We start from the raw sequence: 17,958 nt of genomic DNA, 5'->3' as shown, positions 1-17,958 counted from the left end.
GAGAAGAGAACAGAGAGTTAAAGAAGGAGGCGGGGGTGAAGAGAACAGCAGATCGGCATGGGAGAAGAGAACATGGAGTTAAAAAAGGAGGCATGGTGGAAGAGAGCAGCAGATTAGCACAGGTGAAGAGAACATGGAGTTAGAGAAGGAGGCGGGTGAAAGAGAACAGCAGATCATCACAGGAGAACAGAAGGAAACAGGGAGTTAAAGAAGGAGGTGGGGTGGATGAGAGCATCAGATCAGCACCGGAGAAGAGACAGGGGAGTTAAAGAAGGAGGCGGGTGGAAGAGAGCAGTAGATTAGCACAGGAGAAGAGAACAGGGAATTAAAGAAAGAGGCGGGTGGAAGAGAACAGCAGGTCAGCTCTGGAGAAGAGAAGTGAACAGGGAGTTAAAGAAGGAGGTGGGTGGAAGAGAGCAGCAGATCAGCACATGAGAAGAGAACAGGGAGTTAAAGAAGGAGGTGGGGTGGAGGAGAGCAGCAGATGAGCACAGGAGAAGAGAACAGGGAGTTAAAGAAGGAGGCGGGTGGAAGAGAACAGCAGATCGGCACAGGAGAAGAGAAGAGAACAGGGAGCTAGAGAAGGAGGCGGTGGAAGAGAGCAGCAGATCGGCACAGGAGAAGAGAAGAGAACAGGGAGCTAGAGAAGGAGGCGGTGGAAGAGAGCAGCAGATCAGTACGGTAGAAGAGAAGAGAACAGGGAGTTAAAGAAGGAGGCAGGTGAAAGAGAGCAGCAGATCAGCACAGGAGAAGAGAACAGAGAGTTAAAGAAGGAGGCGGGGTGAAGAGAACAGCAGATCGGCACAGGAGAAGAGAAGAGAACAGGGAGCTAGAGAAGGAGGCGGTGGAAGAGAGCAGCAGATCGGCACAGGAGAAGAGAAGAGAACAGGGAGCTAGAGAAGGAGGCGGTGGAAGAGAGCAGCAGATCAGTACGGTAGAAGAGAAGAGAACAGGGAGTTAAAGAAGGAGGCAGGTGAAAGAGAGCAGCAGATCAGCACAGGAGAAGAGAACAGAGAGTTAAAGAAGGAGGCGGGGGTGAAGAGAACAGCAGATCAGCACAGGAGAAAAGAACATAGTTAAAGAAGGAGGCGGGGTGGAAGAGAGCAGCAGATCAGCACATGAGAGGAGAACAGGGAGTTGGAGAATGAGGCGGAAGGAAGAGAACAGCAGATCGGCATGGGAGAAGAGAACATGGAGTTCAAAAAGGAGGCATGGTGGAAGAGAGCAGCAGATTAGCACAGGTGAAGAGAACATGGAGTTAGAGAAGGAGGCGGGTGGAAGAGAGCAGCAGATCAGCACAGGTGAAGAGAACATGGGGTTTAAGAAGGAGGTGGGGTGGAAGAGAGCAGCAGATCAGCACAGGAGGAGAGAAAAGGGAGTTAGAGAAGGATGCGGGGTGAAAGAGAACAGCATTTCAGCACAGGAGAAGAGAACAGGGAGTTAGAGAATGAGGCGGGAGGAAGAGAACTGCAGATCAGCATGGGAGAAGAGAACAGGGAGGTAGAGAAGGAGGTGGTGTAAGGGAACAGCAGATCAGCACAGGAGAACAGAAGCAAACCGGGAGTTAAAGAAGGAGGTGGGGTGGATGAGAGCAGCACATCAGCACAGCAAAAGAGAACAGGGAGTTAAAGAAAGAGGCGGGTGGAAGAGAGCAGCAGATCAGTACAGGAGAAGAGAAGAGAACAGGGAGTTGGAGAAGGAGGTGGGTGGAAGAGAGCAGCATAACAGCACAGCAGAAGAGAACATGGAGTTAAAGAAGGAGGCGGGTGGAAGAGAGCAGCAGATTAGCACAAGAGAAGAGAACAGGGAGTTAGAGAAGGAGTTGGGTGGAAGAGAGAAGCAGATCAGCACAGCAGAAGAGAACAGGAATTAAAGAAGGAGGTGGGGTGGAAGAGAGCTGCAGATTAGCACAGGAGAAGAGAACAGGGAGGCAGAGAAGGAGGCGGGTTGAAGAGGGTAAGCAGATCAGCACCGGAGAAGACAAATGAACAGGGAGTTTGAGAAGGAGGTGGGTGGAAGAGAGCAGCATAACAGCACAGCAGAAGAGAACATGGAGTTAAAGAAGCAGGCGGGTGGAAGAGAGCAGCAGATCAGCACAGTAGAAGAGAACAGGGAGTTAGAGAAAGAGGCGCTGGAAAAGAACAGCAGATTAGCGCAGGAGAAGAAAACAGGGAGTTAAAGAAGGAGGCGGGGTGGAAGAGAGCAGCAGATCAGCACAGGAGAAGAGAACAGGGAGTTAAAGAAGGATGCGGGTGGAAGAGAACAGCAGATTGGCACAGGAGAAGAGAACAGGGAGTTAGAGAAAGAGGCGGGTAGAAGAGAACAGCAGATTAGCACAGGAGAAAAGAACAGGGAGCTAAAGAAGGAGGTGGGTGGAAGAGAGCAGCAGATCAGCACATGAGAAGAGAACAGGGAGTTAAAGAAGGAGGTGGGGTGGAAGAGAGCAGCAGATGAGCACAGGAGAAGAGAACAGGGAGTTAAAGAAGGAGGTGGGTGGAAGAGAACAGAAGATCGGCACAGGAGAAGAGAAGAGAACAGGAGCTAGAGAAGGAGGCAGTGGAAGAGAGCAGCAGATCAGTACGGGAGAAGAGAAGAGAACAGGGAGTTAAAGAAGGAGCCAGGTGAAAGAGAGCAGCAGATCAGTACAGGAGAAGAGAACGGAGTTAAAGAAGGAGGCGGGTGGAAGAGAACAGCAGATCAGCACAGGAGAAAAGAACAGTTAAAGAAGGATGCGGGAGAAAGAGCAGCAGATCAGCACAGGTGAAGAGAACATGGAGTTAGAGAAGGAGGCGGGTGGAAGAGAGCAGCAGATCAGCACAGTAGAAGAGAACAGGGAGTTAGAGAAAGAGGCGCTGGAAAAGAACAGCAGATTAGCGCAGGAGAAGAAAACAGGGAGTTAAAGAAGGAGGCGGGGTGGAAGAGAGCAGCAGATCAGCACAGGCGAAGAGAAGAGAACAGGGAGTTGGAGGTGGGTGGAAGAGAGCAGCAGATCAGCACAGGCGAGGAGAAGAGAACAGGGAGATAGAGAAGGAGGCACGGTGGAAGAGAGCAGCAGAGGGCATGAGGGCGGTAGAGTGGTATAGTGAGGGCGGTAGAGTGGTAGAGAGGGCGTGAGGGCGGTAGAGTGGTAGAGTGAGGGTGGTAGAGTGAGGGCGGTAGAGTGGTAGAGTGAGGGCAGTAGAGTGAGCGCGGTAGAGTGGTAGAGTGAGGACGGTAGAGTGAGGGCAGTAGAGTGGTAGAGTGAGGGTGGTAGAGTGAGGGCGGTGGAGTGGTAGAGAGGGCCGTAGAGTGAGGGTGGTAGAGTGAGGGTGGTAGAGTAAGTTTAGTAGAGTGGTAGAGGGAGGGCAGTAGAGTGAGGGCGGTAGAGTGGTAGAGTGAGGGCGGTAGAGTGAGGGCGGTAGAGGGGTAGAGTGAGGGCGGTAGAGTGAGGTCAGTAGAGTCGTAGAGTGAGGGCAGTAGAATGAGGGCGGTGGAGTGAGGGCGGTAGAGTGGTAGAGTGAGGGCTGTAGAGTGAGGGCAGTAGAGTGAGGGCGGTAGAGTGGTAGAGTGAGGGCGGTAGAGTGGTAGAGTGAGGGCAGTAGAGTGAGGGCAGTAGAGTGAGGGCAGTAGAGTGAGGGCAGTAGAGTGAGGGCGGTAGAGTGAGGGCGGTAGAGTGAGGGTGGTAGAGTGGTAGAGTGAGGGCGGTAGAGTGGTAGAGTGAGGGCAGTAGAGTGGTAGAGTGAGGGCAGTAGAGTGGTAGAGTGAGGGCAGTAGAGTGAGAGCGGTAGAGTGGTAGAGAGGGCGGTGGTAGAGTGAGGGTGGTAGAGTGAGGGCGGTAGAGTGAGGGTGGTAGAGTGGTAGAGTGGTAGAGTGAGGGTGGTAGAGCGAGGGTGGTAGAGTGAGTGTGGTAGAGTGGTAGAGCGAGGGTGGTAGAGTGAGGGCGGTATAGTGGTAGAGTGAGGGCGGTATAGTGGTAGAGTGGTAGAGTGGGGGCGGTAGAGTGGTAGAGTGAGGGCGGTAGTGTGAGAGTGGTAGAGTGGTAGAGTGAGGGCGGTAGAGTGAGGGCGGTAGAGTGAGGGCGGTAGAGTGAGGGCAGTAGAGTGAGGGCGGTAGAGTGGTAGAGTGAGGGCGGTAGAGTGGTAGAGTGAGGGCGGTAGTAGAGTGAGGGTGGTAGAGTGAGGGCGGTAGAGTGGTAGAGTGAGGGTGGTAGAGTGAGGGTGGTAGAGTGAGGGCGGTAGAGTGAGGGCGGTAGAGTGAGAGTGGTAGAGTGAGGGCGGTAGAGTGAGGGCGGTAGAGTGAGGGCGGTAGAGTGAGGGCGGTAGAGTGAGGGCGGTAGAGTGGTAGAATGAGGGCGGTAGAGTGGTAGAGTGAGGGCGTTAGTGTGAGGGCGGTAGAGTGGTAGAGTGAGGGCGGTAGAGTGGTACAGTGAGGGCGGTAGAGTGGTAGAGTGAGGGCAGTAGAGTGGTAGAGTGAGGGCGGTAGAGTGAGGGCGGTTGAGTGGTAGAGTGAGGGCGGTTAAGTGGTAGAGTGAGGGCGGTTGAGTGGTAGAGTGAGGGCGGTTGAGTGGTAGAGTGAGGGCGGTTGAGTGGTAGAGTGAGGGCGGTTGAGTGGTAGAGTGAGGGCGGTAGAGTGGTAGAGTGAGGGCGGTAGAGTGGTAGAGTGAGGGCAGTAGAGTGGTAGAGTGAGGGCAGTAGAGTGGTAGAGTGAGGGCAGTAGAGTGAGAGCGGTAGAGTGGTAGAGAGGGCGGTGGTAGAGTGAGGGTGGTAGAGTGAGGGCGGTAGAGTGAGGGTGGTAGAGTGGTAGAGTGGTAGAGTGAGGGTGGTAGAGCGAGGGTGGTAGAGTGAGTGTGGTAGAGTGGTAGAGCGAGGGTGGTAGAGTGAGGGCGGTATAGTGGTAGAGTGAGGGCGGTAGAGTGAGGGCGGTAGGGTGGTAGAGTGAGGGCAGTAGAGTGGTAGAGTGAGGGCGGTAGATTGGTAGAGTCAGAGGTGGTGGTAGGGGTACGTGTCAGACAGGGCTTTATGAGTTGAATGTGCGCTGAGATTGTTTCCCGAGGTGGGAAAGCTGGTATGTGTAAAGCCGTGTCCCCAGAGGTGGTAATGGGGCACGTGCGAAGCAAGGCTTCCAGAGTGACATTTGTGATTAAGTTGTCCCCTTCTTCACATTACATAGTGCCTCGCTTTAATTTTTGTCTTTTGTGGTACAGGATGAATTCATGAAAAGAAATCGTGAATTGGAGCACCTCCATCGTAGCAAAATGTCAAAAATAAAACTCCGGAGATTAACAACATCCACAAAACCAACAGAGTCCTGAAAACTGTCTGAGCCCTCAGCTCATCCGGCCGCTGAGGCGTTAAATCACAATTTGGGGAAAAACCTTGTAAGGAAAAACATCACATAGGAAAACAGTAGCACATAATAACCCAGTCCTGTGTATCAAAGAACTGTACACATGAATACAATAATATCATGTAAGGAAAACCATAGTGCATAATCCCCAAATCCTGTAGGTTAAATAACACAACACATGAATTCAATTTAATATGAGGGAGGTTGGGGGTCGTGGCTTGAGCAGCCATCATGGCGGGAGTGCTCTAAGTGAGCTATGCTCTTTGCCCCGTTTATCCGGTGATTATTCTACGATGAGCCCTGCTGTGTGCCCGCAGAGTCCCTTCCCGTGCTTTCTGACTGCCCTGCTGCGCCTGAAGGAGAAGGCACCACTGCGAACAGCATTGTGGCAAGACTGGGGGCCCCATCTACAATGGATGGGAGTTAGGCTACGGCCCGAGAGGCAAGGCTGCTGGCGCTAAGCTGCTGACATCCGGTGCTGAGAGGTGGTGGTGCGTGGGCGGTGGGGGAAGAAGGGGGCAGTGCTGGCAGTGTGGCAGGGCCATTGCTCTGCTGCATGGGCTTGGCTTTAGGGGTGATGAGGGAGAGGCGCCCTGGCTCTGTATCAAGAGGGAACACGGGTGCTTTCAGGGGAAGACGATACGGGGGCTATGCACAGAGATGGTGTTAACACGGGGGGGCTGTGCTCTACACGCAGGGTGGGGGGTGGCATTTATTCTTTATGAAGCTTTCATTCGGGAATGTGGGGAGGGGCAGCAGAAAGGTATCGCAGGGCATGGGGTGGGTGACGTGGGCCGGGGCAGCACTCTGGCTCTGTATGACACGGGTGGGGGCGATGGGCGGGTGCGGGGGGCACTGCGGAGCAGAGGGGGGCAGGGGAGGGGGGACAAATGTGTGGAAGAGGGTGCAGCAGTTCTGCTCCCTACTGACCATAAATGTTGGGTTGGACCGCACCCCGGGATTGTACTAATCCAAGGTGGGTGGTTCGGGGGAGGGGAAGCAGTGGTTCTGCACGGAGCAGGGCTGGTGGGGTCATTGTTGAAGCTGAGGAGGGTGGCTGGGTTAATGTCAGCAAAGGGAGCGGCCCCTTGGTTTTGTATGGACACGCGGTTCGGGGGGGGGGGTCTCGGGGGAGGACAACATGTTGGTTCTGTACCGAGCATGGGTGGACCGGTCGGTGCTGTAAGGGGCGATGGGGCGGGTGTGGGGGGCACTGCGGAGCAGAGGGGGGCGGGGAAGGGGAGACAAATGTGTGGAAAAGGATGCAGCAGTTCTGCTTCCTACTGACCATAAATGTCGGGTTGGACCGCACCCCGGGATTGTACTAATCCAAGGTGGGTGGTTCGGGGGAGGGGGGCAGTGGTTCTGCACGGAGCAGGGCTGGGTGGGGTCATTGTTGAAGCTGAGGAGGGTGGCTGGGTTAATGTCAGCAAAGGGAGCGGCCCCTTGGTTTTGTATGGACACGCGGTTCGGGGGGGTCTCGGGGGGAGGACAACATGTTGGTTCTGTATGGAGCATGGGTGGACAGGTCCGTGCTGTAAGGTTTTGGGACAGGCTAGTGTGTCCGCGGGATGCAAAGCCGCCGCCTGCAGGATGTCATATTTAAAGGATAGAACAAGAGGGAATGAAATACGTTTTGTCAAATCCATAATCAAGAGGGCCGAAATCAACAGGCTCGCAACGAGAGGGGGAAGAAGGGAGAGAAGAGATCGGGGGCAGGGCGAGAAAGGTTGCTGGGTCAGGAAGAAGGCGCAACAAGCTCATGGCATTGCTGTGGGGAGGGGCGGAGGAGAAATGCGAGACACGGCCTAGCGGCCGTGAAGTGTGAAGCAGTGGGCGGGGGAGCGGATCCCTTTGAAGTGAAGCTCTCGGAGGCAGGCGGCTCCGGGAGCAAATGGTAAAAAGCGCGTGCATGTGCACATGCACTCGACGTAATCCGCGATGGTTTCAGAGCTTGGATAAGCCTCTATACTCTCGTCCTATTATCGCTTGCGCGATTAATAGGACGATACCTAAAAAGTAGCCTCCGGAAGGGCTGCATGCTCATTCAGTCCAAGCCAAAGCTGTTACTACTGCTTCAGCACGTGCAGTGTCCTGGACATCTGATAGGCAGCTACGTGGGTGTCACTTCATATGTTTACAAAACACTACTGTCTGAACATCTAGGTTCGCTGTGAGGGGCCTTTTGCTTTTTTGGTTTTTCAGAATTTTCTGTCTTGAATTCATTCACAGACTTGCCTCAAAATAGATTTTGCTTTGGTATCTATTCAGCGGGTGACAATTGTGTGGTTAGGACTCTGTATCAGAAGAACAAGTTACTTACCTTTAGTAACGCTCTTTCTGGTAAGGACACTAACCGCAGATTACTCACCAAGCCTCTCCCATGCTCCCTCTTCTGTGAATTGGACTCTATTCATTTCTAGAAATCTGCATACTGGTCGCAACAAATATGGTATTGGGGCTCTGTATCTAGGGGGACAAAAGATTGACGTCAATGCGCGGGAGTGGCACTTATATAGACTTTGCACATCATTTCTGGAGTGGAACAGCGTCACTGTTGCACTGCACAGCACCATCTACTGATGTTCAGAGGTACTGCTGAAAAAGTTTCTGGCATTCAGTCTGAGGCCTAGGTAATATTCACAAGCTAAGTAATCTGTGGTTAGTCTCTACCAGAAAGAGCATTACCAAAGATAAATAACTTATTCTTCCCAACAAACTTAGTGTCATTGTCTGTTATTTGGCTTTACAATTTTAAAGTGTTAGCTTTACTGGTTTTATTGTAAATGTGCCATCTTCAGTGTTACTAGATGCTATTTTTGGTTGAACAACCCAGATGTTGCAGATGCGAGACTGAAAAATGTTTTTGTAGTCCTTGATTGTGAATTTTGCTGTGAGCCATACCTATTGTGATAACACTAGTTTCTGTATCCTTCTTTAGCACAAAGCAGTAGAAGACCATCATCAAATGTTGATGAGAGTAATCTGGAAGATCCCAAAGGATCTCTATTGACGGTTTGTATACAACAAACGTTAACAGCTTGCTATTGTTGCGCTAGTCAGTGCTTCTACCTGCTTTTCCTGATTTGCTGTAGTATGTGTTGCAATATCTTACAGCTTAAATTGTCAAGATGCACTTAAGTAAATTGTTTTAAAAATGCTCAAACTCTTGCTTTTCTCACACATCTAGAGCACCCACCCTAAAAGGAAAAATTCTACAATCAAAACATGTTTTTAGCAATTAACAGTAGTACGCAGTAGCCTTTCATTGACTCTTATTATTCACCCCTTCAAATTTTCACATCAAAATTCCACCTCTGGACAGTCACTGATTGTCAATCTGTTACAGTTATTGTGCTTTTTTGTTGTTGCAAATTTAACATAATCTTTTCAAGAAATAGATTAAAAGATTTGCAGTGAAAGTAAAACCACCAGGGACGGTATTATGGATAGGATGCACTTTTCATGTTTGCGCCACGGTGCACCTTAAAACAGGTGTGCTGGGCACAAACCGGGAGAGTGCACCCTATAACATAGAATGTGCTGTCCCCAGGGCAGCCGCTAGCTTGCGCTGCCCTAGGGGCAATGCATTCAAGTGAAATACGGAGCTACTTTAAAGCAGTGCCTCTGTGTTTCATTGTGCAGAAGGTGGTCTGCCTGCACTTTTAGGAGGGGAAGAGAGATACTCTTGCAGGCGGCTGCAGTGAGTGACTGCCACTGCCTGCAAGGGGATGTCTGGGGGTCCGCAGGACCCCCTTTCCCTCCTCCAGGGGGCCCACTTACAGCTTTTTTTGCCTCTATGCCTGCGTGTATAATACGGCGCGGGTGCAGCAGCAAAGGAATGACCTCATTTGCCAAGCCCCATGCAAATGTGGATATACCCTCTGGAGATAGCGATGGCACTATATGTGTGCCAGCGCTCTCTGTATTACAGATGAGGCCGCACAAGCCTCTGCGGCCCCTTCTGTAATACCAAAGTGCCCTATGGCTGCACAAAGAGGGCCCTAATGCCCGTTTCGGCCCCGGGGCACTTCCCGTGAAACAGCCCTAGGTGCTTTTTAAACATCTGTGATGTTTCCATATGTTTCTCTTCTAAATCATTTGAACACCGCTGGCTTCTGGAGTGCTCTTACTGGTAAAACATCTGCCTAGGTCTCTTTCAGCTGCAGCCCGTATGTCCTGTGTTACTAGATTATTTTTTTCATGTCGGACTTTGTTTACAGAATATTCATGTAGATTAGAAAAAAAATGATTGATGGAAATATGTTCTTTAGGTTATTTGGATTATACGTAGAACTGTATGATGTGTACCAATACATGCACTGGATGTGTATATAGTTATGTAAGCATCAAGTACGCATTGGTATTGAATCACGCTCAATATTGATTTACCTCTGCATTGATCGCTCTCAAAGCTCTTAGTGCTCATTTTCTCACCCGAAGATGTTTGTTCTGATTAAATGGTTGAATGGAATGACAGTATTTCCAGGTGGATTATATTTGAACCTTTGATAACCTTTACAGCCGCAGTAATTCAGTCTCGAACTATCCCTCACAGACTTCTTCAGAGGGTTATTTGATTCTCAGCATTGGATGTTACTCACATTTCAAAGTCTAAAACCTCTCCTCAGCTTCCCAGGCCCATAGTAAGTCCCCACTCACTTGAATCTGTCCACAACCTCAAATAGTTACTATTTTTTTTTTTGCTTGACCTCTAAAGAAAAAGTGCGATATCCTACTTTGTCTTTTGTCCAGAACAAAGGTTTTTCCCTTCTTCCACCCGCTAACTCTCCTGAAGGAAGTCCACTTCTAGCCTAAGGAGCGAAGGAAATTATTTCTCTTCTAGAAAGAGGGCAGTAATATTATTCCATGTGGAAGTCTAAAATCAATTCTGAAAGAATTACTCTTAAAGTAATCGTTGTTTCTCGGAAGCTAATGCTCTATGATGGAATCTTCTACCGGCAGAGTCCTGCGTTTTGAATTCTCCCTTTCAAGACTGGAGCCGAAAAAGGTAGGTAGGTGGTGCCATAGGTAGCCTTAGCGACTCTGTTCTGCCAGGACATGACAACACTCAGAATGCATATAGTAGACACCTCTTTGTAATGATATGAGTTCACACAGGGGGTTCCACTTTTGACACAGATCCGTAGCTTTTCTTAGATTTTCATTTGAGTTCTAAAAATGTTTCATTACTTTAAGAATTTTAAGGCACTGTAGCGCGTATCTTGCCAAGGGAAAACTACACGTTTTTTTACTATGTTTTACATCATGGTCATGGATTCACACGACATCTGTCTGAGGCCTACACATGGCTCAGTGCTATAGTTAATGCTCCATTATTCTCACAAAGTGAGAGGCCCAGCTGCATGGTGAATTAAAGAAGTGTTTTTGATCTAGGTCACCATCTTCAGAGAATTCAAAGTCAAAAGGGAAGGATTTCAAGAAGATGCATAAAAAATATAGATGAAACTCCTTTGCCTTTAGACACTCCTGTTCAAAGGAAACGTCATGTATTTGGTGTCCAGGGGCCCAACTCTGGTTTTGTTGTCTTCCTCAGAGGCTATTACAATCCTTGTAGATTTGCACAAACGTTCAAACGTTCCCCAGCCATCTAATCCACTGCAAGTGGTGACCTTCATAGAAGGCCTGCTGTAAATATTCAACTCCCTTTATCAAACGTTCCGGAGCTTTCAAGACCCCCCAGTCTAATGTTCGCTGGTGTTCTCATCCTCAACACCGACTGACCCCACTTGAAGTCTGCCTAATCTACATTCAGTGCCGAACGATGCCTGTACGTCTTTGCTAAAGGTTTCAGCAGTTGTCATCCCACTGGTGCCACCAACGGTTATGAATCCATTAATGACGGCCATGGATTCAGACCACTTTTCTACAAGTTTCCCTCCTAGTTTGCATTACACCATAAACAAAGTGCACCCTGTTTTGAAGACGAACCACTGGCAGCGCCACCATCACAAATGTCAGAATAGAGGCCACGTATGTCAAAATGTTTGGAGCCGACTACAACACACTTTATATACCTTCTCAGATGGTCCAGCGTGGTGAGGATAATGGTGAGGAAGCTGATAATGTACTTCTCCTACAGTACACTGATGGTGGCCTTCATTTAGATTTGGAGAATAGTAGTGGCCTTGACACTTCATCTGACTTCGCTCTAGATTCGCCACATGCTCCTCCAACCGAGGGAAGTGCCTCTTTTTCAGGAGTTATTTAGAAAGCTACAAAGGTTTTAGACCTTTTTCTACCATTAGAGAAGACTAAAGCCAAATTGTTTTCAGAAATCCACTGGCCTTTCCCTTCCACCTCTGAGCCTCTTTGATCTTTTAACAAGGCCAGTGTCACATCTTGGCGGCTATAAGCTGCCTCATTGGCAGACATCTGTGACTGGTGCCTCTAGATCATACATTTCAGGTGGTAGAGATGTCCCAGAAGGATGTGAAATGGTTTTTGAGCTCATTGAAGCCCCAGGTCTTTTTGGGCTGAATATCAAGTCTACACGACAATGGTATAAGAGCAGATATAAATTTGCTGTCCACACCAGGTTTAACTTTAATGCCATCTTTGTCTTCCTATGACTGCTGGTAACAGTCAGTAAAAATTAACATAGTCAAACAGATGTATCTCTCCCACGAGAGAACTCCCAGGGAACCGAATAGAGAAGGGTATTAGAGAATGTGATGATGTGGATGTTGAAACTTAATATCAGCTGTGAATCACTTCATGTGTACTACACTGTATATCGCATGCCATATGTGAAGGAAAACTTCTCTTGCCTGACTACTGTATGACTGAATATTTTCAATAAAAAGAAGTTTTAAAATAACAGTCAAACAGATGTTCTGAAAAGATATTCCCATGGAGGGTACCATTTGTCTACTTACCCAGGCAAGAACAACTACATCTATAGTTTCTGAAAAGATGAAAGTCAACTTGGAGGAACTGAGAAACAGTGCAGAAAATATCTTGGATACACCACAACAATCCCCTGTCTCTCCATTGATAGACATCTCCTGTCAACCAAGGGTAATCAAATGGAAACTCAGGTAGCTCTCTCTGTTTATTCCTCAATCGTAAATTATACCAACATAATCAAAAAGGCATATGGGACATCACCTGAGAACATAGATAATTAAGTTCTGCTTAGGGTCTAATTTTTTATTCTCTACTCCAGTTTTCCAACTCAGGTTGAAAACGAATGAAGGAAACTGTATATGCGTGTTTAACATTAAGTGTACATGCTCCCAGGCCTTACTTAACTGTCTGATTTTAACTATGCATGAAAAGGGTATACGTCATTTAGGCCTCAACGAGATGGAGTAGTTCTGAGAACCACACCCAAGGGGTTTAAGAGTCCCTTCACAAATAGGAGTACAGAAAAAAAGAGCATGTAGCATATTAAAACAAGACTGAAAAAGTCTTAAAATCTCCTTATGTTAGCAGAGAAACGCATCTGAATAAGCAAATTAGTGCTTGACATTATGTAATAAGACTAGTAGAAATTCCAATTGTCAACTCCTGTGTGTAAAAGAGCCTTTAAAAACAAGTAAGCCTTGGGCCCTCAGGAGTAGTGCAACCGTATAACAGAGTAGTGGTATGGTGGAAGCAACCCCTGTAATCTTGAATGGCAAAGTAATCGTGGTAACAGAAGTTGAGTGGCTGCCAGAAACCACTCCTCCTAGAATTTATCTTTTAAGAAGTCTGTGCTGAGTTTGCATCACGCAGGGTGACCCTCACGGATAGGTAACAGGTGCCCATTAAATACCTCCGATGCAGACCCAATCCGTTATCTGGGAGGTAAGCCCTCATACCTATTGACATACTCATCCACTGGCAGTCCTATTACCGGGGGCACCCCCCTTTTCCTCCATTGGATAGCCCTCCACCTTAGGACGCACCACCACGTGGCCTTGCCACTAGATCGTCGATATAATGCATGTTTGGTAAATGGAACTATCAATACTTGAACCTACCGTCCATTTTTTAATCTTTACTAACACGTCTTTTTAATCTTTCTCCTATGCAGAAACTTGTTATCCTGTTTCCCTACCCTCCATGATCTTATTTATTTTATTTGCTATTTTATATAGCGCGAACATGACCCTGAATAGGGCATCCGAGCGCTTTACATTTACATATCTTTAAACTTAGAAAAAAATGAACGCCATGCAGATTTAGTAAAAATAATCAGTGTACAGCTAGTTTCTAGAAACAGTTATGCTACAAGGTCATAAGTAATTGTACATTGATTTGTCAGAGAAACGTTTGAGCTTTAACATTCAGACATACAAGACCAAAATGACATTAGTGTTCGATGAGAGGTAGCATGTGTATGATCAAGAAAGATCTCTGATAAGGTCAAGTCTGTTGAGATTATGGAAGAAATTTGCTCATACAAAAAGATTTGGCTTCATTTTTTTTAAAGCAGAGATGGACAACATTTTTCTAATGTTAGGGGGGAGAGTGTTCCAAATTCTTGGTGTTGCACCAGAGAAAGCTCGGTCATAAGTTATTTTCTTTTGGAAAAGGTCCTGTGTCACTAATAGATCTTCATGACTCTAGGAAACACGGCATCCTCCTGATAGTATGATTTTCTGGGCTAGGTACACTGGTGTTTTGTAGTGTATCACTTTGTGAGTGATACATGCCAGTTTTAGTTGTAATCTTGCTTCATAAGGCAGCCAGTTGAGCGCTTTCCGATGAGGGGTGATGTGGTTGAATTTTCTGGAGCAAGTTATAAGTCTTGTGGCTGCGTTGAGACAGGCTTTTAGTTATGCTGTTGAAATCTTGGGAAGACCGGCTAGAGTTGTGCAACCGAACGCGATCCTCGATATGATTAGTGCCTGGAATGCTGTTTTAAGGTCTGAGTTATTTATGAAAGGTTTCAGTTTTCTAAGGCAGCTTAAATGGAAACTGGCGTTTTTTGCCACCGTGTTAATATGTGATAGCATGTTCAGGTTTTTCTCCAGCATAATTCCCAGGGATTTGGTTGAGTCTACAATACACGAAGTACAGTTTAGTCGTGTGATCAGTTTGGACCACTCTAAGATGTTCGTAGCGCTTTTCTGGGGGGAAACCAGAAGGAATTTGGTTTTATGTGGGTTAAGCTTGAGGTGATTACTGGTTATCCAATGGACGGTTCTCTTTAATGGCTGGTTCATGATACCTATCTCTTCTATCAATGTGATCTTGATGTAAAGCTGTGTGTCATCTGCGTACATGTGGACGGAGATGTTTTCTTGTTGTAAGATTTCTGTGAGTGGCTCTACGTACAGATAGAATAGAGCAGAGGATAGTGTTGAGCCCTGAGATACTCCAATAGAATTTCAGGATAAGGCTGATAATGTTTGGTTGACTATGAATTTTTGCGATCTGTTCTCTAAGAACGAACTAAACCACTTTAGGACTGTACCCTCTAAGCCCAACTTACTTGACACGCGATCTAGTATTTTAGCATGGTTTACAGTGTCCAATGCTGATGAGAGGTCGAGCAGGATTAGGAGACAGGTTTTGTTGCGGTCGAGGGCAAGTATAGTGTCGTCCACGATGTGAAGAATTGCTGTGGTTTGGTCTAAATCCTGATTGGAAGTCATTCAGCAGTTTGAATTGAAAGATGTGATGGCTCAATTGTTGTTGTACACATTTTTCCAGGACTTCGGATAGCATAGGAAAGTTTGTTACTGGTCTGAAATTGTTACGGTCTGAGTGGTTCTCTGTTGGGTTTTTAAGATTGAAGTGACTTGCCCTGTTTTTAGACAGTCCGGTAGTGAGCCTTGTGATAGCAAAGCGTTAATGATCTTTGTCCATGAGGGGATGAGCGGATAGTTTATTGTAGACCAGCAATTTACAGGTAGAGGATAGTTGAAATGATTGTTTGGACCTGAAAGAAACTCCTCCTCCGGGCAGTTGGGCAGCACCTGCGCAACCGTGTCCCACAGAGAGTGGGTATGACGGCCCAAGAGGCAAGCAGTGGTCACCGACCGCAGACCTAAGCTGGCAGATGAAAACAGCTTTTTGCCAAGCTGATCCAGCTTCTTGGATACCCTATCCGGAGGTGCGGTAGGGAACGCGCACTGGGAAGTTGAGGCTTGGACAACCAAGCTCTCAGGGTGGGGTGTTGGGAAAGGAAGAGGGGGTCGCCCGGAGCCGGGCGATGGCGTCGGGCAACATTCCTATCCACAGGGGCCCCTGTGTTTGGCCTGGACCAGGCTCCTAAAAGAATGTCAAAGCGCTTCGTTAAAAGGCAGCAAGTGCTCCGAAGAGGAAGCCGACGGTTGGAGCACTTCTGTCAGGATGTTAGTCCTGACGACCACAGTTGGGAGTACGAGGTGAAGAGCCCTGGCTGCCCTACACAACACCACTGCATAACTGTCTCCCTCCTCCGTAGCCACGGTAGGAGGAGACAGCATGCCAAGGTCAGGTGAGGTGTCAAGACCACTGGCCTCCCCCAAATCCTCTGCCCCGTCCGTATCATAAGCACAAGACTGTGCTTCTTCAACTTACCTGACCCGAGTGCGAAGACTTTGATCCAGAAGAATGGTGATGACGACTCCACGACCAGTCCCTCGACCTCCCATGGGACCGGGACCTCGAGCGGTGCGAAGCCGACTGCCGGACTTTAAGCAACTTTCGGGTCCGCTCCCGCAAAGTGTTCGGCACCATGGCCCGGCAGTCGGGGCACGACTTGGTGTTGTGGTCACACCCCAGGCAGTAGAGACACGCGGGGTGGGGGTCCGTCACCAACATCATGCGATGACAGTCCCCACAGTTCTTGAAACCAGACATTCCTACTACACCAGGAGTCGATCGACTTGAAAAGATGAGGTAAAAGGCCTCGAAAAGCTCAGTCAAAAATTGATTGGGGGTACTAGCTCTTCCCGGATCTGCGATAAAGAACTGACGTTAGAGCGCGTAGGCACGTCCAAGTAGCTCCAACATCGTCATCCCGGCGCCAACAAGGCTAACGACGCACGCGGCGCTCCATGTCGACGCCTAACGACGCGCAGGGGTACTGCTGACGAAAACTTTCCAGATCCAGTCTGACGCCTGGGAGTAATTCTAATGTAAGGAATCTATCACTACTAATGTTTCTTACAGTTATATTGTTACTGAAGGTAAGTAACTTGTGCTTTTATGGTTGAGAAAATCTTTGCAATATCTAAGTCAATGAAAGGCTTGAATTCTGGCCATGAAGCATTATTTTTAGGCATTTCCAGAGCTAGTTGATATTGAGGCTTAGCTGGGGTGTTCTTTTTGATCAAAGGGCATTCAGCTGCTTTTTAATTAGCTCCGCCTCAATCAATTTGGCTTTGGCTGTAAAGAAGGAGGAGAAATCTTCGCTACTTATGTTCAATTTTGTAGCTGTTGGTGCAGATTTGACCGTTTTGTTTGCATTGATCTATTAGCAGTTTGAATAGTTTCCTCAGTCTGTTTTTTGCATTATCCAGTTCTTTCCTAAAGAAGTCTTTTTTGAACTTGGAGTGCTTTTATTTTAGGGCTTTCTGGCCTGTTTTAGCTGGATTAAATGGGGTGAGGAAGGGTGTTGTCGCCATTTCCGCTCTGTGAATCTGAATGATCGTCTTTCTTCGTTAAGGGAACTGTTAAACCTGGGTTTTTTATCTTCTGTCAGGGACTCTTTTGAGTTTTAAAGGGGCTGTGTCCTCAATAATGCTCGTCATTGTATTGTTGTAATAATCGTGAGGTCACTTACGTCTACCATGTTATTAGCAGGTCGCAATTTTTTCTCACAAAGTGCTGCGTGATTTTCCATGTTGAGCCCTCTCGTGTCACAGATCCATTTTCTGGGTTTTACAGATTGTGAGGAGGTTTTTGTTTTTATGTGGGGTATTTGGAAGGTAATGATGTGATGATCAGACCACTCGCAAGGGATGATCTCAATTTTATCAACAGCTTTTTTTGTTTTTAGAGATGATCCAGTCTAAGGTAGAGCCTTTAGAATGGGTTGGTAGATGGCATTCTTGAACTAGCGATTGATCTTCCAGGAAGTCTTTGAGTAGATTGGTCTGATTGTCAGTACGATCCTCCCAGTGAAGATTGAAGTCTCCTAGGAAAATATCATTGGAATGGGGAGTAGAGTTTGCTGTGATGATTTCTCTCAGCTGGTCAATGAACATGGTATTTTTGCCTGGGGGGGGTGGTAAAATGTGTGAAGTTTGCAAATTTGATTCTCCAAGGATCTTAAGGACATACCGAGATATTCACATGACTCTAGGGGGTCTGATATTCACATGACTCTAGGGGGTCTGATTGTACTTTCGTAATGGAAATGTCAGATATATGTATACAGGCGATGCCTCTGCTCTTTTTGTTTGGCCTGTCTAGTCTCACAATGCAGTAGTTCAGGGGGACTAAAAGATCTAGACATGGGAAGGAAGAATCAGATAGGATAGTTACATCAATTTCCTGGCTTAAGATGAGGTTGGCTATATCTGCGGCATGTTTCTTTGCTGACCGACAGTTGAGTAGTAGACAAAACATGGACTTCTGTGGTTTGATCGTTAACAAATCTTGCTTTTCAGGAATTAGTATTACATTTTTAAGATTGTTGAAGTTTGGCATTCTATTGCTAGTCTTAGAAATTCTGCTTGCGTTAATTGA

General features: G+C 47.6%; 1 protein-coding gene across 1 annotated transcript in view; it reads left to right on the top strand.

The window, feature by feature from the left end:
• LOC144826435 (transient receptor potential cation channel subfamily M member 7-like) overlaps nt 1-17,958 on the top strand; it is a 2,236,140-nt gene that overhangs the window by 1,724,754 nt on the left and 493,428 nt on the right. Inside the window, exon 29 of the mRNA XM_078684762.1 lies at nt 8,267-8,340. Coding sequence (XP_078540888.1) covers nt 8,267-8,340 — 74 coding nt within the window. The remainder of the gene's footprint in view (nt 1-8,266; nt 8,341-17,958) is intronic.

The sequence above is a fragment of the Lissotriton helveticus genome, chromosome 3_2, assembly GCF_964261635.1.
Source record: "Lissotriton helveticus chromosome 3_2, aLisHel1.1, whole genome shotgun sequence".
Taxonomy (NCBI): Eukaryota; Metazoa; Chordata; class Amphibia; order Caudata; family Salamandridae; genus Lissotriton; species Lissotriton helveticus.
The sequence above is the reverse complement of the archived record's forward strand: the minus strand, read 5'-3'. Positions and strand labels throughout refer to the sequence as shown.